At 40.1% G+C, this 21,576-nt stretch overlaps 1 protein-coding gene across 1 annotated transcript; it reads left to right on the top strand.

Annotated features, from left to right (window-relative positions):
- Window positions 1–2,118: 2,118 nt before the first annotated feature.
- On the top strand, window positions 2,119–21,148 carry LOC128317009 (uncharacterized). The gene is made up of 12 exons (XM_053230319.1): window positions 2,119–2,839; window positions 13,771–13,783; window positions 16,217–16,885; window positions 17,401–17,490; window positions 17,710–17,795; window positions 18,068–18,144; window positions 18,381–18,589; window positions 19,617–19,852; window positions 20,042–20,164; window positions 20,276–20,420; window positions 20,554–20,589; window positions 20,877–21,148. The coding sequence occupies exons 1-12, from the start codon at window positions 2,126–2,128 to the stop codon at window positions 21,146–21,148; spliced, it is 2,670 nt and encodes an 889-aa protein (XP_053086294.1). The 5' UTR covers window positions 2,119–2,125.
- The last annotated feature ends 428 nt before the right edge of the window (window positions 21,149–21,576 follow it).

Raw genomic sequence — 21,576 nt, 5'->3', positions numbered from 1 at the left:
AAAAAAAAAAAAAAAGTTTTTTAATTCTACTCCTATATTACATGTTGGCACTTTTGGTTTCTGTAATCTCTGTAATCTGAGCTCAACTTCCTGCATGCTTCTTCATCTAATTTGCGGCTTCGGCATCCATCCATCCATCCATCCAAAAAAAAAAAAAAAAAGCAGTACAAAGGCAGACATGTCCAGACAGTTTTTAGGAGTGTGTTAAGGTAAGTTCCCGCTCACTTGCATAACAGACAACAAAGATAACGATGAATAATTTTCACATTGAGGTGTTTTTTTTTTTCCCTACACATTGGGACATGCTGTTACAATCTGTCTGATGATTGGGTCTAATGATGCGGAATTAATGTTACTACCCAACACTGATTGTTTTCCTATAACAGCATGTCCCGAAATGTTTCAAACCTCGCATGTTAGAGCAGTTTGTAAACAATTATGTTTTTAAGAAAAGAATGTTGTTCTTTCAGATTTATAGTTACATTAATATTGTGGAAAGTCCCAATCATCAGACAGATTGTTTTATTCCTTCCATGTCATGTAGTTGCTTTGCACATACTATTGTGGCAGACATGGCATACCTGACACTGTGTATTATTTGTTCATTTGTTTTTCATGTAATTTGCATGGATGGAGTCATGGAAGGGTTGAAAAAAAAAAAACCCCACATTTTCAAATAAGCCTAGTTTTCTTTTTCGATGGATAAAAATATAGATAGATTTTGAAACATAATTTTTTAAATAATTCATTACATCAGTTAAAAAATAACAATTTAAAATAATACTCAACATCTTTTTTTTTTTTTAAATGGTGTGAAAATTTGCTTAATTTAGCAACATTTAATATTTAATCAGGGTTGCATATTATGAAGGTACACCTTCAGGGCCAATAGCATGTATTCTTGAAATGAAAGCAAAGAGGAAGCACACTTTGAACCCTTTACCTGCTGTTTCCTCAACAACAGCGAGAGAGTCAGGTAGGCCTAAGAAACTTTATTTTTCTGAATTTTTTAATGAATTCAGCTTGTATTCTGAGCAAAGTATTTAATTTACACAAATCATTTTCCCTGAAATGTATCATTTAGACTGAATCATTACAGATTGGGTTTCAGAAGTGGGATATACACTTGGGTATGAAATGATCTTTATTTATTTTTTTTTGTCACATGCTAAATCCTTATAGCACTTGTACATACCTGGTACAGCTCTTCCTGTTCTGTTATCACTGTTCACACCTATTGATGTGTCATGACATGTTTCCTTATTCTAAGCTTTTTTTTCATATAATGTTCTGATTTATCCTGGTTTTGACCTCTGTAGAGCGTTATACTGGAAAAATGTTCAGTAAGACAATATAAGCAAATAATATAACATGAACATGGGAGAGTTTATTACCAAGTGGAACTTTATGTTTGATAAATATTTTCTGGGGATTCTAATATTAGTGGTAATGTTATAAAAATGGTACATGTTTTAATATTTCTTTGCAGATGTGAAAGATAGCTGGAAAATAGTCCAAAATGGCCTCCAGTGACCTCAGATATATATCTGGTGAGTTTTTTTTTTTTTTTAGATCTGTTATTGATCATATCAATAATTTCAACAAGGCAATTGTCAATTGTTTCTCTTAAGTCTTGCACTTAATAAGAATTGCTGTTATAATCATGAAGTCAAATCTTATGCTCATCTCAGGTTTCTTATTTATAATATGATCATTCTGTATCCTTTCAACACAATTGGTGTTGTTTGCCTTTTCTTCGTATGGCTTCATATCTACTGTAATGATTTACAAGCCCACTATCCAGTGTGACCCAGAAGAGGATAGGTTCCTTTTGAGTCTGGTGTCTGGTTCCTCACAAGATTTCTTCCTCCTTTCGTCTCATGATATGCCTGTAAAACTGCCTGTCTATTGTTAAAAGCACTATGCAAATAAAATTAAATGATCTTGAATCGAAGATATGTTTGTGATTGTAGCTAAGGCAAAATGACATGAGTGTTTTTCTTATAATGACTCAGTTGACAGCAATTCAAACCTACTGTGCATAGGATTTTTTGTTCCCCCGAGATGTTCCTCTTTCAAATATTTATTATGAGCACTAAGAGGGTTGCACCATTTTCTGAGGGTAATGTGTTTTTGTCCTGCAGGTGACATACACCATCTTGAAGAGGTGAGCTTTGTGCTGCTGGGCTGCAGGAATTCTGGGAAAAGTTCTGCAGGAAACACCATCCTGGGCCAAGAAGAGTTTGACTTACAGGAAAGCGCACAGTGTGTGAAGAGACAAGGAGAAGTAGCAAGGAGGAAAATCACTGTGGTTGAAGCTCCAGGATGGTGCAGTGATACACCTGTAGCGGAGAGCAATGAGTTACTGAAAGAAGAGATAATCTGCAGTGTATCCATGTGTCCTACAGGTCCATATGCTGTACTAGTGGTGGTAAATGGGGACAGGATTTTCACAGAAAAAGACAGAGAGATATTAGCAGGATATCTGAATCTCCTTGGTGACAAAGTCTGGAGTCATACCACAGTCCTGTTCACCTTTAGGGACTCTCTGGGAGACACAACCATAGAGAGACACATTGAGAGTGAAGGGGAGGCTCTCCAGTGGCTGGTTGAGAAATGTCATAACAGATATCATGTTTTTAACAATAAGATGGATGATGACTCTCAGGTTATGGAGCTGCTGGAGAAGATAGAGAAGATGGTGGCAGGAAACAGAGGCTGTCAGTTGGAAATGGACATGAAGATATTACCAAAAGTGGAAGAGAGCAGGAGAGAAGAGGAAGATAAATCAAAGAAGAGAAGGATGAAAGGCATGAAATATTCACCATATTTCATGAATGTATGCTTATATTTTTTCAAATTCCTCCAGGTTTTCTGGTTCAGTTCTGAGCTGGAGTTACTGCCTGTGTGGAGTATCACACGTTTGCCTCGTTTCCGTGTGGGTTTCCCCTGGGTTCTCCAGTTTCCTCCCATCTCCCAAAAACATGCAGGTAGGTAGATTGGCTATGATAAAATGACCCTACATTATCAACGTGTGTGTGCATGGTGCTGGATCTTAGTCATCCTTCTTTGTTGCCTGGGTGTTTTCAGTTAGTATTGTTCCATTATTATTTTTCAGCCCAAGGCCCTTATGTTTATGATAAGTGGACAAGTAATTTGGGGACAAGTAACAAGAATTCTCTCTGAAAAATAGTTGTATGTATTTGGTTTATATGTATGCATTTTGTTTATTCTTCACACAGAGGATTTTAGAGAAGCCAGTGGGACTGAAAAAGGCACTCAGTCCACATCTGAACTGCACCCTCATGCTGGACATGTAAGAATCTTTGATCTGATATTCATGACCCAGTATGACATGTAACCCCATATCTTTACATTCAGTTGCAGTCAGATTAAGATTTTTTCAAAAAAAAAAAAAAAAAAGCTTTTGTTGTGCTATCTGCCTTATCTCTGTATCAGTGTTACTGTTGAGAGGTGTGAATTATTTCCCTTTCCCATCGCCCTGCTCATCAACAGCTAAACACAGAGTCACAATACACTACACACAGAAACCCAACAGTGTTCTGACTAATCTTGTAACAGACCTGCAGTGATAATTCATCATGCAGTGGTAATTCATATACTGATTGATGCCAGTGTCCTGAAAGAAAGGGTTTATAACTACAAGAAGGTAGTTCCCCTTCAGGAACTTGAGCTGCGTCGAAATGCTATGGGAACGCCTTCAGCGTGACCACGCTCTGAATCACATGTGTAATCAGTCCAATGGATGGGTGAGACGTCACGTGCGGGGTGACGTAGCGACCAGGAAGCTTAAAAGCGCATGCGGTGGATACAGCGGCAGCTTTTTTTCATTCAGCGCGCGCTCTGTGTGTCGGTCCTTTTATGTTGTTTCTCTTTCGCATGCCTAAAGCTAGCGAAAAGACGAAATATAAGGGCAAGAGCAGGCAGCGTTTTAGGCTGTGTGTTTCTCCCTGCCCGCGCTATACTACGGGTGGGGATACACACGGTCTGTGCATTGTCTGCTTGGGAGCGGAGCATGCAAAGTTGGCTCTCGAGGGAGCCGACTGTCCGCATTGTGTGCATTTGCCGCTGCGTGTGCTTCGATCCCGGAAGGCTCTCTTTGAGGAGGGAGGCTTCACCAGTGCTCCTCGCGGTGCTGGCCCCGCTTCTGCCGAGGCAGAGCGGCGGCTACGCTCGTGCGGATTGCAAATGGATTTGGTGGAGGGAATGGAGATGGGCGAGCCCCTATTTTCTTCCTCACCCACCAGATCCATGGCCCGCTCTCTGGGATCGGAAGCCCGCTCCGCGGTTTCTTCCTCCTGGGGAGAGGGCTCGACGCTCCTCCTGTCCTCCTCTGAGGAGGTTGACGTGGAGGACGTCAATGAGGATTCGCCCCCTCAATCTCCCCGGTATGAGGAGCTCTTGGAGGTGGTTACTCGTGCTGTGGCCCAGCTGAACATTGACTGGCCCACCGAGAAACGAGCTGAACCGCAGAAAAGCAGGCTGGATGAATGCTTTCTGCGGAGTAAGCAGCCACCTCCATGCCGGAGCCTACCTTTCTTCCCCGACCTCCACACCAAGATGTCTAGGTCGTGGGGGAGGCTTTTCTCGGGCCGTATCTTCAGTCCCGCCTCCAGTCATTATGCTAATGTGGCGGGGCTGAGTGAGCGTGGTTACAGGGCGATGCCCCAGGTTGAACAGATGCTGGATAGCTATCTGTCCCCTGGCACGGCATCATCCCTGAAGGCTCCGGCATTGCCCTCCAAGCCACTGCGGACCACCTCAGCACTGGTGGGCAAGGGGTACACGGTAGCAGGCCAGGCTGGCACTTGCCTGCACACCATGGCGGTGTTGCAGGCTTCCTGCTGAAAGAGCTAGACGAGGGCGGGGAGATTAAGTCTGAGGATGTCGCTGAGCTCAGACAAACCACTGATTTGTCTCTCCGTGACACCAAGGAGACCGCCCGCGCTATCGGCAGGTCCATGGCAGCACTGGTGGCGGTAGAGAGGCATCTGTGGTTGACCCTGTCCGATATGAAAGAAAAGGACAGGGTCTTCCTCATGGACGCCCCGCTTGCGCCTTCTGGCCTGTTCAGCAACGCCTTCAATGCCGTTGTCGACAGGTACCAGGAGGCCGGTACACAAGCGGCGGCGTTTCAGCAGTTCCTCCCTTGCTGCTCTCTAGCTCTTGGGGCTGCCGGGCAGGAGCAGCCCCCTCCGTGTACCAGCTCCTCACACCGGGAGGCGACGCTCTGTCGGGGACTGGGAGCCCCAGCAATGCTCTAAGCCGGGGTCTTCTAGGGCGAAGCCGGATCTGCGGACCATTCTACGGTCTAAGAAGACCTCGGCCAGGAAATCCTGACGCTTGTGGCCCACGACTTCTGAGGGCAGGCCCCTCTGGGGAAGAGCGGTGTACACCTCATCACACGGTGCCCGTCTCTCCTCAGTGCCCTCAGGAGATCGGTCTGCCAACCCTGCCACCCATGGTGCTTCGGGGCGCAGTGGTCTCCGGCGAGCGCTTCTCTCAGTTTCCGCCCAGGAACATAGCGGTACTGGGAGGCTCGCTACCTCTTTGGAAGTTTCCAGAGCAGCTAGTTCAGCCGTCCTCTGCCGGTCCGCTGCTTCGGGGGACAGAGCTAGCCGCTCTTATTACACCAGGGGTCAGTTTCGAGAGACTGATTCCCTTAGTGGACTATTTGGCAGCGTGGGAACTTCTGCCAAATGTGTCTCAATGGGTCCTGCATACTGTAGAGAGAGGCTACCGAATCCAATCTGGTTCTCCACCGCCTCGTTTCTGCGGGGTTCTTCCCACTCTGGTGGGCCCCGAGCAGGCTCTGGTAATGAAACAAGAAGTAAACACTCTCCTGAGGAAGGGGGCCATTGAGGTGGTCCCTCCTCACGACAGAGAGTCCGAGTTCTACAGCCGGTACTTCATTGTTCCAGTGAAGGATGGAGGGTTGCGTCCCATTTTAGAATTGCGTCATTTGAACAGCTCAGTCATGCCACTAAAGTTCAGGATGCTCACAATCAATCAAGTCATGTCTCAGATCGGGTCCGAGGACTGGTTTGTCACGATCGAGCTAAAAGATGCATATTTCCATATCTCCATCCTTCCCCAACACAGGAAGTTCCTGAGGTTTGCTTTCGGGGGCGAAGCTTACCAATATCGGGTTCTTCCATTCGGCCTGGCACTCTCACCCCGCACTCTCACGAAGTGTGTGGGTGCTGCTCTGGTGCCTCTGTGACTCCAGGGCAGCCGCATACTGAATTATATCGACGATTGGTTGATATTAGCTCAATCGGAGCAGGCGCGGTACGGCATCGAGATGTCGTTCTCGCCCACATGAAAGAGCTGGGGTTAAGACTAAACACCAAGAAAAGTGTGCTTTCTCCAGTACAGAGAACCGCTTATCAGGGTGTGGTGTGGGATTCAACCACAATGCAGGCACGTCTGTCTCCTGCTCGGGTCGAGTCGATCCTCACAGCAGTCACGAGAGTGAGAGAAGGCCGGTCACTCATTGTAAAGTAGTTCCAGAAACTACTGGGTCTGATGGCAGCTGCGTCCAACGTGATACCTTTTGGCCTGCTGTACATGAGACCCCTACAGTGGTGGCTGAAGACCAAGGGGTTCTCCCCGAGGGGAAACCCGCTTCGCATGATCAAGGTCATGCCGCGATCCCTATGTGCCTTAGACATATGAAGGAAACCTTGGTTCTTGTCCCAGGGCCCGGTGCTGGGAGCTCCTTGTCGCTGTCTACACGTTTCCTCCACGGTGTGCTGAGGCTGAGGCCTCCGGTACGATCTCGTGTCCCTCTGTGGGACCTGGCTGTGGTGCTGGAGGCTCTCTGTAAACCTCCTTTCGAGCCAAAAGAGGAGATATCTGATCATCATCTCACTTTGAAGACATCCTTTTTTCTGGTGATTTCTTCTCTCAAGAGAGTTGGGGATCTACAGGCCCTCTCAGTGGCCCCCTCTTATTTAGACTTTGCGCCCGGTCTGGCCAAAGCGTTTCTCTACCCTTGAGCGGGTTATGTTTCTAAAGTTCCCTCCTCTACACCACGGCCTGTCGTACTCCAGGCCTTCTGTCCTCCTCCCTTTCGGGAGCCCGACCAGCAGAGGCTTGACTGTGTGTGTCCAGTCCGAGCACTGGACGCATACGTCCACAGAGCTGCCCTGTGGAGAAGGGCGGACCAATTGTTTGTGTGTTATGGTCCCCCTAAGATAGGTCTCCCTGCTACTAAGCAGACCCTCAGCCGGTGGATCGTGGATGCCATCTTCTGGCCTATGAGTCCTCTGATCTCCACTTGCCCTTGGGGGTCAAGGCTCACTCCACCAGAAGTGTGGTGGCCTCCAAGGCCTTTCTGGCAGGTGTCTGTATGCAGGACATCTGCAATGCTGCGGGTTGGTCCGTGCCCCTGACTTTCGTCAGGTCCTATGGCCTCAGGTTCTATGCAAGCCACTCCGGGCTCTTTTGTTCTCTCGCCCTAGCTGTGCTCTTCCACACTAGGCAGGGATTTGTAAGTCTGGCGGCGTGGGCATACTCGTTCCCATAGCGTTTCAACGCAGCTCGAGTTCCTGAAGGGGAACGTCTCCAGGTTACGTATGTAACCATGGTTCCCTGAGGGAACAAGACGCTGCGTCTCAGTGCCATACTTCCGGCATCCCTGCGAGCGTTCGCTTCATTCTTGAAGCTGCCACTGTTTCCACCGCACGTGCTTTTAAGCTTCCTGGTCGCTACGTCACCCCGCCCGTGACGTCTTGCCCATCCATTGGACTGATTACACACGTGATTCAGAGCGTGGTCACGCTGAAGGCGTTTCCATAGCATTTCGACGCAGCTTACATACATACATACATGGTTACATATGTAACCTGGAGACGTTTTTTATATAGAAAAATGATTATACATAAAAAGTAAAGTAAGCAAAACTTTTTATCTAAAGTTTATCAAAAGTTTTTAGCTAAAATGTGGTCTCTTATTATGTTTAACAGGTCTCAGCAGGCACTGAACTATTTACTCCTGAACTGGTTGAAAACTGTCCTAAAGATAAGAACGGAGATGAATACAGGTAAAATACATGCTTTATTTTTAATTCTGTCATTCAAACAAATTGATGATTGCTAAAGATATGGGTATGTGTACTACAGAGCAAAGAGGTGATATGTTTTTCACCTGGGTTTTCTGTTGTTCAGGTTTCTCTGCCCTCATGCTGGTCAGTTTATGTGCAAACTGACCAACCTTGTGTTTGAGATGGAAGGGAAAGGGGAAGTGCTGTACAGAATAGTGTCCTGGGACAGCCGTCTCTTGGATGGATTAGGCCAAATGGAGCCTGCAGGGCCTTTGTACAATATTGACTGCCTTGAAGGTTCAATCCGTCACCTGCATCTTTCACACTGTGAGACCCGTAAGTTGACCTTTCACTAACATTTATAATAAAAGTGAAAGCTGCTCTTTAACAGATGAAGTAAAAGTGTGTTTTAATGTGTTTTAAAAATTTAAGAAAACCTGCAAAACGTTTCATTCAGAGTTGGGTCAACAGATTACGCAAATCACGTGTATAGTTCACGCCTCCCAGGTTGGCAGATTTTTCTTGAGTAGAAGCATCTGAGACAGAATTTTTAATATCATCTAGACCATCGCCTTTAAACTTTAAAAAAAATAAATAAATAAAAAATCAGGGATGAAAATGCTAAATTGATAATGTATGAAAGATAATTTTGATAATAGAAATTAACATCTACTTATCACATTCATCACTGAAAAATCAAGGTCATGAAATTGTAATATGTGCTCTTTCATGAACTTTAAAGAGATGATTAATTACATTTGTACTAATTGCATCAACCTGTCAGACAGTAGCGCTGGACCTAATATTATTCCTCATTCAAAACAGTTTTACACAAGAAAATGCACTTAAGTCCAAGGTCAGAATTGTGCACAACTTTGTTTTAGGCAAACTTCTTCTTGCATGTGTAAGTCTCACATAACTTTCTAAAGGGTTAAGGTCTGCAATTACACCTGAGATCTTAAATTCTCACTATATGTATGTAACACAAATTAGACTATGACTTAAAGTAAAGTGTAATATTTTTCTACCTGACAAAAATAGTAAACAGGTTTCTTGGTAAGGACATTAACACAGGGTGTCCCAAAAGTCTCCATACATAAGGGCTATGTTTGCCAGCACCACTTCGGCTGTGTCTTCATCAGTGGATGTTGATGAACGTCCACTTCTCGGTTGGTCCGCAACACTTCCAGTCTTTTTGAATTTGTTAATAAGTTTGGCAGCAGTGTTATGTGTGATCTGTTTGCCATATTTCCTGTTAAAGTCCATTGCAACCTTTTGACAGCTTCCCGATCCAGCCATGAGAATGATTTTAATACATACTTCTTTTGTCAAAGACTTTCTTAAAGGCTATCTGAAATATCTGAAATATATATAATATAAACAAAGTATGAAAAATTTTGGAAGACATTTTGCCAAAAAGTATTAATTTCCCCTATGTATGGAAACTTTTGGGACTCCTTGTATTGGAGGAGTGCAATTTTTTCTCATTGTGGGATAAATACTTAATCGTTATTATTATTATTATTATTATTATTATTATTATTATTTATTGTTGTTTACGTGTTACAGGCACAGATGTGGTGGAACTGACTGTGGCACATGTGACTGGTGCAAATGTGGAGATCATTCAGCCGCTAAAAGTAACAAACACACACGTGATCATAAACATTCAAGGTCTCTCCCTGTTTGGTCTCTTAAAATCACTGCTATTCCAAGCGTATCCCATTAGAGCCCAAGTTCTACTGTTCTATAAAACAATTACTGGAAAACGCAGGATGAGTAAACTGCATATCCATCTGTTGCCAGGGAATGTGCCGGTTGAAGAGGTAATCTACTCTAATGAATATGTTTATTATTATTTTTAAAATGTTCTGTTCGTGGGCACTATGAGTACTGTTTCATTTTGTTTCCCTTGAAGGTAAAGAAACAATGCAAGTGCAACATGTACATTGAGACAAGCTCCAAATGTCAGCTGATCCCTGGTAGAAACTACAGACCATGCTGTAAAACTACAGACTGTGATTACGTACCCCAACCAGAGGTAAAGTAAAACTGCTCATACCATTATACGACCAACTCATCATTTTTAAAGAAACATGGTTGACTTTAGGAATTATGGAATAATCTCTCGATCACCTGTTTCCTTAGGAAGAGACGTTTGATTGTGACTATGGCCCCAACTATCACCCTACATTTGAGGTGGTCTTCAAGACCGAGGTTGATGAAGTCACATTAAACCTTTTGGATGAAAATGGTCAGGAGGTGTGGAGGCCTCGTCTGGTCATGCTTACAGGTAAATAAATGTTAATTCTTTTTAATATACAGAGTGCACACATTCAGGAGTGGCTGGTGTAAATGAGTTAACCCCTCCATCATTCGACTAGAAAAAGACATCAATATAAGGAGGCATCAACAGCACCACCAATAGTCATAAGAAAAATACACAGACTTGTATAAAGAAGCGACCCTGTGGCTGATTTCTTTCTAGCCCAGACTGTAGATTCTTCCATGCTATCCCTACATTCACAGTAGCAGACGACATGTCGCTCAAGTCACATGTTTGTCTCTTGTGGGCCTGTAGTGGCTGCTATTGTTGTCACTTGTGGTTGTGACCTGTCCAGGATGTTTTTTAGTTTGGATGAGAAATGGTAGTCAAAAAAATGTATAGCCTGTAGCCCACTGTACGATTTATACTCACCACTTCTGTTTAAATGTCTCTATACGCATTTAATAAGAGGTCGTATATGACAGGAGAAGGATCAATTTTTCTGTTACTGGTTACTGAAGATGAATGAATGATTTTGATTATTTTCATGCACTTCAGCTCAGAGATGTTCATTTATTATATAAAGCCTGAGACTCAGGTCTTTGTGTCTGATTTTGTCACATCAGATACAGAGGCAACTTCAACCAAAATGAATCCAACAGGTAAGGCTGTCTTACTCAGTCTTTTACTTTCAACTTTTTCTGCTGGAAGGAACACACTTCTAGGCACACTTGCTCATTAGACTGTACTGCAAATGTATGTTTTGCTGCATTCAGAGCTATTTCTTGAGAGGGACAAATGCCAACATTTTAGTTATTAATCTTTTCTAGGGAACCTTAATGTTATAAAAATATTTAAAAATTTATATAAAATATTACTACAAATCTAATGATTTACTGTTAATGTTACTCATGTGTGTTTGATGTACAGGGCCTTACATGTTCATAATCCAATTAGCATCAACACTGATTGAATCCTGTTGCAATGGAAGTGCGAGATAGATTAATGTTTATAGTTATTTGATTATCATTTGTATTTTAGGTGCTGACTTTGTGGATAAACACAAAGAAACGCTCATTCAGAGAGTTTCTTCAGTAATGGAGATTGCAGACTGTCTAAGAGGCAGCAACATGATTACTAAGGAAATGTACAGTAACATTCAGGCAAAGGCAACACCACAAGATCAAATGAGAGAACTGTACACATGTCTCAACTCAGGAGGAGGAGCTGTGAAGGCTAAATTCTATGAAATTCTTCAAGAGAAACAGCACTATTTAGTGAAGGAGCTGGAGTCTGGATCGGGTCAGGCTTAGTGGACATTTAACCGAGTAAATCACATGCATACCCTATAGCAGAAATATAGAGATTATAGAGGTTTCATGAGTATAATTTCATGATTATAATTGATTATAGAGGTTTCATGATATAATTGATTATAATATATTTTAAAATTGAGAAAAATTAAATTGAAATTTCTCTCAGTTGAGAGAAAGCTTTTCGTATATTTTCCAGATTTTACACATTTTTTTTCAGAGGTTCATAACTTAAACACATGATCTCAGTGCAGTGTCTTATTAATGAGTCTGTAGTAGAATTAAATAGAATCTGATTATTGTATATTGATGCACTACTGTACTGTGTAACAAGGTGGGGTTGAAGTCTTTTGAGGGTTTTTCTGTTTGCTAGATTTCATTACTAAATTAATAAAAGAGTGAGCACTATGCTGTTTTGCTGAACTTTTTTTTTCTCTTTATGTAAACTTATAAATATGTAAAACTATGACATGGTGCCACAAGATGGAGGCTGAGACAGATGCAATTGCAGGTGAGCAGTTTAATGAGAAACAAGCAAACAATACAAAAACACTGGGCAAAAACGTAGTCAAAAACAGGCCGGGGTCAGGTGATCGGCAAACAGGACAAACCAGATCAGGCAGAAAACACAGGAAATGGAAAGAAATGGGATCAATCCAGGAATAACAAACACAGTGATATATGCTTGGTAACATCAGAACACAGGTAAGCTGAGCATATACTTCACAAAGAGCAAACGAGTGAGTGTCTTTATATATATATTGTGGCTGTAATTGTGTGTGAATTGGGAACAGATGTGTGTTGTTAGAAGTCTGGTGACAGTGTACAAGGAAGTGTATGTGTATTCTGGGAAGGGGAGTCCAATGCGGCCATGTTTGTTAGCCGCGGTGACTGTTTGGAGTTGGAGTTCGTGACCTGGGTTGACCGGGTGACAGGGTTTTATTCTATGATAAATTTTATCATCATGAAATTTTTCACTTATATTACAATTGGACCAGACTGGGACCAGTTACTCATCATAATGGCCTCAAACTAATTTTCATTAAAACTTCTGTAGAATTATGTATAAAATGTTTACCTGCGATAGCACATTTCATTGTCAAATTAAGGAAGGTCCACCAGATGCTGGTTGAGAAGATAGAGGAGCTGGTGTACGTAAACAGAAGCTGCCATTTTAAAATTTGCCCTCACCCACCGGCTCCTGCAGATACCATCAGCTCTAGCGGAAATTTTGACTAATCCCTTCTGCTCCTGCAGACACTCTTAACCAAACCAACCCTGCTTGCTCCTGCAGGAAGTTTGACCAATCCCACCAGACCAATCCCTCCATTTTCCATCATCACTAAATGCCACCTCCTCCTCACTTTCATCCACTGGCAGTGCTGCTGCTGCTTTATCATTATTTGAAGTTCAGTAGAACTCAAGAGGAATTCATCTTAATAGAATCATGTACTAACATAACATAATATATGATAAAAGAATAAATGTACATTTTAGAAAATGGTTAATAATCTTCACAAATGCAACACATATAGTAACGTAATGGGTTCATTGTGTATAAATGTATATATAAAGACACATTTATATCCATTATTTCTGAAGTTATACACCCTGACGTACCAATAAACATGGGTTAAGTTTTTATCTTGATGAAAAATGAATGAAATTTTGGTTAAAGGGTCATTTTTATTAGAGAGAATGTGGTGCTGCAGCACACCTGATGAAATAAGACTCAATGTAGCTGCCAGTGGACCATATGACCAATATTTGCATTTCTGTTGGTAAGTACTGGGTCCTTCTCTCTTGGTGAAGAAAGAACTCAGAAAATTGTTTGGTTTTTATGACAAAATAAAATTATTCATGTTGCCTTGAAGCAACACGGTACCATGGAGGGTTAACCACATCATACAGTCTTATAGAAGACTGTCCAAATAGCTGACCAGTAGATGGTGTTGAACTCATTTGCAAAGGAAAAAGAAAGTAAAAAGAAAGCATAGTTTAAACTGCTCACCTGTCATTTCTTCAACAGTAGCGAGAGAGTCAGGTAGGAATAAAGTGTGCATTATTTCTAGTAATTTTATAGCTTGTATTCTATTTAAAGCCTTTCACGATCTGTTTTACAGCAAATGTTTTATAGTTTGTCTAAACTGTATTTCCAACATGAATGGCCATTCTATGTAAAATCTTTTAATTCTAATGGTGCTTTTAAATCTAATTCAATTAGGCTAGGTGACAAAATAAAACTACAATTTTAATCATCATTCTCTATTGCAAAACATATGCTGTCACATCTAGTTTAATTTGGTGACTTTTTATTTCATACTGACCATTTGCCATAGCATAACAGGTTTAAAAAAAGGCGTGTAAACAAATCTGTTGTGTTGGTGGATAGAGAACTTCTAGTCGAGTAACCTCAAGTTTGTAGCGTCACCGATTTAAAAAAAAAAAAAAAAAGTGCTACCAATAGTTGTGGTTTATAAAATTGTTGGATCAGCATTGTAATGATAAATACACTCCCTACTACATTCTCAGAAATAACTGTTTGTACCTTCAGTTCTTTTTCACCTGGAAACTGTGATACAGTACACATTTTAAAATTAAGTTAAGGTTCATAGTTGGACTTTACTCTGCTCAAAAATCCAGCCTACCAGCTTGATCAACATAGTTGGGCCTTACCTGCTGAACAATCCAGCTTGGCCTGAAGGTCTAGCTGCCAAAACGCAGGCTGAGCTGATCAAGCTGGTAGACTACCTTTCCAATTGCTAAGTTATTTTCCTTATTGCTTGACTAAATAATCAATAAATGTTTGGGACTTTCTAATTGCCTTATTAATGTGTTCTTTTCCTAAAATAACATGTCTACGATGTAGTTTTAGTAGCAGTAAACTATTTTCAGAAACTACTTCCTTTTCTACCAGTAAATACGTTCTACCAGTTTGAGCAGTTCAGCCTGTGTTTTTGGTAGCTGGTATGTTAAAAGCTGATAGCACACCAGAAGCAAGAAAAAGTAGTATAAAGAAATGAAAAGTCATCAAAATGACCACAGATCAGTTGGTCGCAAGCACGCCCATCAGTTTGTCCCATGATGCTTTTTATCCCAACAGTTTTCTAACAGTGAGAAAAAAAACAACTTTTTTTTTTCTACATGCCACAGAACTAGTGTGGCATTTCATGTCTTCCTTGTTCCTATTCCAGCTCTACCTGCTCTGTCATCATTGCATAATGTGTATTAGTTCCTGTTTGGCCGTACCCTTTTATGATGTAGACATTTTTTTCTGTCTTTCACTTCACACTTCATTCAGCCAGTAAGTCAAGTATCAGTTATAGATGAACTCCAGCTGTTATAGCTATATACAAAAATATGGACACTAGGCAATTTTAAACATCTGCATACATCTGCATAGGAGCAATATTGTTACATCTCTCTTCTCTCTCTCTCTCTCTCTCTCTGTATTGTACCATTTTATTTTACAGGGAGTAGACCATACTAATGCGCAATTTCAATACTAACGCTGTGGTTGCCACTCTCAGATTAATTAGGTTAGCTAACCTAGATACTGTAAGGTTGGCATCTCTACATCCATGCATTTTTGAACGAGGTCCTCTAGATAGTTTGTTAAGCTGGGTCACTGTATGGTCTTATAGCAGAATTGGCACTTCAGTTGTCTTCTGTTACTATGATGCACTATCACTGGACAGTAAATTGATAACACTATAAAGTTTTTGTCCTATTAGCCTGCCTCACTCTCCTGGACTCATATACTCCCACATGACCCATGATTATCAAATGTGGTGACAAATATGTTTTAATTTTTCATTGCAGATGTGAAAGAGAGGTGGAGTAAAGATGTCCTCCAGTGACCTCGGGTATAGAGCTGGTGAGTTTTTAGACATGGAATTTATCACCTCGATAATTTCCGCATGACAATTATCGAGTTTATTTTTAATTCTTGCAATTCTTGCATTTACTGCTGTTGTAATCATAAAAATCATCTTCATTTTCATCATATACAAACTGGTTATCTGTATCTTTTGGTTTTTAATTCATTATTAAAATCCCTGTATGTTTAGGCCTTAAGTTTATATCCTGAAAAGGGATGCGAAGAAGTGAACGTATTTGCATAAATGCCAGAGGGATAGAGGAATGTCGCTGTGTTCCAGGGGAGGGTTATCTCTTATACAAAGGAGTACATACTATATATATATATATATATATATATATATATATATATATATATATATATATATATATATATATATATATATATATATATATATATATATATATATATATATATATATGATCTTGGGTACTTTGGCACAAGGTTCAAAAGAGGATTTTGTAAGAAAGAAGAAAAAAAGAATAGAGTTCAGTGATTAGAACTGAAGTTGTGTACGCATGAAGTTTTTGCACAATGTCTATGTTCAATAAGTTTCAGTAAAAGGGTTAAAACCCATGGATTGCAGGTATGCATCACTCACTGTTCCCAGTAGTCATAACTTAACCAGTACTTAATCAAAGGCATCAACGGAGACAATTTTTTTTTTCATTTTTGTCCTGCAGGTGAAGCAAACCATCTCTCTGAAGTGAGGAGTGTGCTCCTGGGCTGCAGGAATGCTGGGAAAAGTTCCTCCGGAAACACCATCCTGGGTAGAGAAGATTTTGACTTACAGGAAAGTGCACAGTGTGTGATGAGACATGGAGAAGTAGCAGGGAGGAAGATTACTGTGGTTGAAGCTCCAGGATGGCAGAGAAATAAAGCTGTAAGGAACTCCTGTGACTTACTTAAACAGGAGATTGTCCACAGTGTGTCCATGTGTCCTCCAGGTCCCCACGCGGTACTGCTGGTTCTGCGTTTAGACTTCAAATCATGGAAAAGTGAGAAGAATGTCTTACAGGGATATCTGAATCTTCTTGGTGACAATGTCTGGCATCATACCATAGTTCTGTTCACTTTCGGGGACTCTCTGGGAGACTCAACCATAGAGCAGCATATTGAGAGAGGAGAAGCGTATATCCAGTGGCTGATTGAGAAATGTGGAAACAGATATCATGTTTTTAACAATAAGAAGAGGGATGATGACTCTCAGGTCACAGAGCTGCTGGAGAAGATAGAGATGATGGTGGCAGGAAACAGAGGCTGCCATTTGGAAATGGACACAAAGGTGTTAACAAAAGTGGAACATGAAACAAAGAAAAAAAAGAAGGAAAAGAAATCAAAGGTGGAAGAGTCTGCAGGTGAGTTCATGGGGTGTTGGTTGTTATCTGCCTATTGATCTATTGACAACCCCTTTGTTTAACATTTGCAATTAGTCATTTGGCACTTCTGAGATTTAGACCTTCTGATCAGTATCCCAAAGCCTTAACCACTGAGCCACCGTTGGTCCTGATGCGTAACTGCCCATTTTTATATTCGCTGTTAATTATTAAGTTTAAAAATATATATATTGAAAGTAGTATGTAGTTAAGCTACATTTGCCATGAAGTTTTATTGTAATTAGCTACGTTTTCTGAAGGAGAGCTTTAATATAGTTTAGCTTCATTTTTTTTTGAGTAATTTGTACGTTAACACATGACATTTTTAAATAGCTTGCCAAACACTGACTATCAGCCAGGTCCATGAGAAGCTTCACATCTAAAAAAAAAAAAAAAAAAAAAAAGTAAGGCAATTGATTTTATAAATTAATATGCATGGCTATCTATTTTCATTTATTTGCTGATTGCTACTTTTGTACTACTTTGTACTACCGAAGCTCCAAACAGTCCTCCTGTTCGTCGGCCTGCTAAGATGGTTTCCCCTATTCCCTCTGGGCCCCTTTCCCATACGCATCAAAACAACCCTGGTGAGTGAGTCGACATTTACTCATTAACATGTTGAGGCTGGAGGAGAAGATGGTGTTGTCCAATGTACTGCTTCAAAAGCAAAGAAAATTTCTGTTTTTGCCCCTGTATGGCACCAATTTAAGGAAATAATGCCAAATGACTGATCAAGCCCAGGTAGATTATTGTATATTCTAATGAGTCAAAATTCTGTCTAATTTTTTTTTTTTATGTATTTATAGGAAAGGTTTTTGAGCCAGAGGACCAGTGCAATCCTAAGCTCACACATTCTACCCAAGTCAAGGGTCCCGCCACCTCCCAAAAACATGTCAGTAGGTGAACTGGTTGTGCCTAATTGTCCTTAAATATGAATATGTGTGTGGATGTTGCCCTGGAATGGATATGATTATTAAGGATGGATGGAAAAATGAATGAATGAATGAATGAATGAATGGTTTTGTTTCTTATTCACAGAGACTTTTCAGTAGATACTTGTTTGATTGGGGACATTTAATTGATTTATGTAAAAACTACTTATTAAAAATGCATCTTGATTCAGAAATAATATGACTAACCTGACTATTTACCCTACGTGTTCAGCAACCAGCAGACATTCAACAATTTACTCCTGAATTGGGTGAAATATGTGCTGAGGATAAGAACGGACATGAATACAGGTAAAACACCTGCTTATTTAATTCTCTCACTCCAGGGTTGGTCAAATCAGTAGCGTAGGTGTTCAGAACAAGCAGATTTCATGTCTAGGTGACTTGTTTAAATTTACAGAAAAGAAGATTTACTGACTTTTGTAAAATAATTGTTTTTATTTGGTGTTAAAATATAATCTGCAAGCTTTTGACTGCTTAAGATATTATAGCTGATATGTTTCTCACCTGGGTTTTCTGTGTTTCAGGTTTCTCTGCCCTCATGCTGGTCAGTTTATGTGCAAACTGACCAACCTTGTGTTTGAGATGGAAGGGAAAGGGGAAGTGCTGTACAGAATAGTGTCCTGGGACAGCAGTCTCTTGGATGAATTAGGCCAGAAGCCTGCAGGGCCTCTGTACAATATTGACTGCCTTGAAGGTTCAATCTGTCACCTGCACCTTCCACACTGTGAGACCCGTAAGTTGACCTTTCACTAACATTTATAATAAAAGTGAAAGCTGCTCTTTAACAGATGTAGTAAAGGTGTGTTATAAAAATGTGTACATAAACATAGCTGAATTCACAGCAAACCACAAATGACAGTGTAACTATGGAGAAAGGCATGCACTGTAACAATATTTATAAAATAGTAAAATGTTTCTCTAATAAATATACAATTTCCTGTGGAAACCTGTTTCAACTGTTGTAAGTCTTAATAATGATAAGGTTTATTGAAATTACGCTGTTGTGTCTCAAAATCAGACTATTTCTTGAAACGATGAACTATTATTACTGTGGAAATTTATGAAAATCTGCAAAACATTTCATTCAGAGTTGGGTCAATTTTCTAGGCTCCCCAAACAGATTACAGAAATCACATGTGTATAGTTCACGCCTCCCAGGTTGGCAGATTCTTCTTGAGTACAAGCATCTGAGACAGAATTTTTAATATCATCTAGACGATCGCATTTAAACTTAAAAAAAAGAAAACAGGTTGGAAGGGCTGAAAATGCTGATTCATAAAGAATACATTTTTCATTTGCTGTCAAATGTAATATGATGTAACATAAAAGCAAGAGAAAATTACAAGAAAAAAGACTACGTCGGTTGTGTCTTCATCTGTGGATGTTGATGGACGTCCACTTCTCGGTTGGTCCGCAACACTTCCAGTCTTTTTGAATTTGTTAATAAGTTTGGCAGCAGTGTTGTGTGTGATCTGCTCGCCATATTTCCTGTTAAAGTCCATCGCAACCTTGTGACAGCTTCCTGATCCAGCCATGAGAATGATTTTAATACATACTTCTTTTGTCAAAGACTTTCTTAAAGGCTATCTGAAAAATTTTGGATGACATTTTGTCAAAAAGTATTAATTTCCCCTATGTATGGAAACTTTTGGGACACCTTGTATTGTATTGTAGTGTAGTGTAGTGTAGATACTTAATCATGTTTGTTATTATTATTATTATTATTATTATTATTATTTGTTGCTGTTTACGTGTTACAGGCACAGATGTGGTGGAACTGACTGTGGCACATGTGACTGATGGAAATATGGAGATCATTCAGCCGCTAAAAGTAACAAACACACACGTGATCATAAACATTCAAGATCTCTCCCGCTTTGGTCTCATGATATCACGTTGGTCTATTAATAAGAAAGCACAAGTTCTACTGTTCTATGAAAAAAGGATGAGTAAACTATATATCCATCTGCTGCCAAAGAATGTCCCAGTTAAAGAGGTAATCTGCATTTATGAATATGTTTATTATGTTTAACATTATATGTTAGTGATCTTTATTCCTGATGTTGTCCTTATGTGCAGTGAAAAGATATCATATTATTAGACACATCTTAGTGTCCAAATTTTGAATTTTTACAGTATTTCTGTTAAATTTGTTAAAATACAATACTATTTTTTGGCCTTAAAGGTGCAGAAAATACATGAGAGCAACACATATATTATGACAAGCTCCAAATGTCAGCTGACCCCTGGTAAAAAGTACAGACCGTGCTGTAAAACTACTGACTGTGATTATGTATCCCAACCAGAGGTAAAGTAAAACTGCTCATATCATTATACAAAAGGCTCATTGTCACCTTTGTCATTGTTGAAGAAACATGGTTGACTTCTGGAATATTCTCTCCATCAACTATGTCCTTAGGATGAGAAATTTGATTGTGACTATGACCCCAACTATCACCCTACATTTGAGGTGCTTTTTGATCCTGCGGTTAATAAAGTCACATTAAGTGTTATAGATGAAAAAGACCAGGTGGTGTGGAGGCCTCGTATGGTCCTGCTTACAGGTAAGCAAATGTGAAAATGAGGGTACATACAGTTAGGAGCAGCTGGTATCAATGGGTTAATAAGCCTGTCTTTCATTCGTCCATTCATTCATCTTTATGACCCTTTATCCTTATTTTTGTCTTGTCATGTCAGGTCCAGAGAGAGCCTCACCCAGAATGGATACAACAGGTAAGGCTGTGTGAAAAATTGTACTCACTGGAAGTTTCATTAAATTTCACATTTCACATTAGATTACACTGCAACTGTATCAGTTTTTGGTGCATCAACCCCTTTTTTTTTAACAGGGACACATACAAACATTTTATCTATTGAACATTTCTATGGAACTCTTTACATGGAACCCATTTAAATATTCAAATATCTAATCCTGTTGCAGTGGACATATTTTGCTGTGTACATTGTTTAAATGTTTCATGTTTAAGTGTTTAATCATTCAATTATCATCTGCATTTTAGGTGCTGACTTTGTGGATCAACACAGAGAAAAGCTCATTCAGAGAGTTTTTTCAGTAATGGAGATAGCAGACCGTCTGAAAAGCAAGAAAATGATTAGTGATGAAATGTACAGTAACATCAGTGTTGAATCTTCATCTTATAAGCAAATGAGGCTCCTGTACAGATGTCTCGACTCAGGAGGAAGAGCTGTGAAAGCAGAATTCTATAAAATCCTCAGGGAGAAACAGCCTTTCATAGTGGATGATCTGGAGTCTGGAGTAAGCCTGACTTAGTGGACCATGCACACCTCTGTAAAGGCACTTTGTATAGCACACAATAAGATACACCTATATACAGAATTGTATATAAAATTTGATATATTTTTATGATTGTGTTTTTAATTGTGTAATTTAGAGTCTCTACTATCTTGCTTTTTAGATTGGCTCTATTCTATATTTCTAACAGTATCATTAATACATTTTTTGTCATATTTTAGCATCTGGTGATCAGATGTTGTGCAAGTACCTCATACAAAGTACCTCATATGCAACTAAAATTGCATATTTTAATGCTTTATCTAAATCTCTAGAAATGTAAGCATTTTATTTTATTGGCTTTGCTTTGAAGTGAGACTTTGGAAAAGTTTCAGTCAGATTTCTTCACTATTCTAGACGTATAAACTCTTTCTCTATGCTATGCTGTGTTCCTATTTTCCACTCCT

The sequence above is a fragment of the Pangasianodon hypophthalmus genome, chromosome 27 (genome assembly GCF_027358585.1).
Source record: "Pangasianodon hypophthalmus isolate fPanHyp1 chromosome 27, fPanHyp1.pri, whole genome shotgun sequence".
NCBI classification, from domain to species: domain Eukaryota; kingdom Metazoa; phylum Chordata; class Actinopteri; order Siluriformes; family Pangasiidae; genus Pangasianodon; species Pangasianodon hypophthalmus.
Note: the sequence above shows the minus strand (reverse complement) of the source record. Positions and strands in the feature narration are given on the sequence as shown.

Bases quoted from the DNA above. Each gene is read 5' to 3' on its own strand.
- LOC128317009 (XM_053230319.1), top strand. From the start codon at position 2,126: ATGTGTTTTTGTCCTGCAGGTGACATACACCATCTTGAAGAGGTGAGC. The intron at 18,590-19,616 runs GTAAGTTGACCT...TACGTGTTACAG, and splicing joins CCTTCCACACTGTGAGACCC to GCACAGATGTGGTGGAACTG. The intron at 20,165-20,275 runs GTAAAGTAAAAC...CTATGTCCTTAG, and splicing joins ATTATGTATCCCAACCAGAG to GATGAGAAATTTGATTGTGA.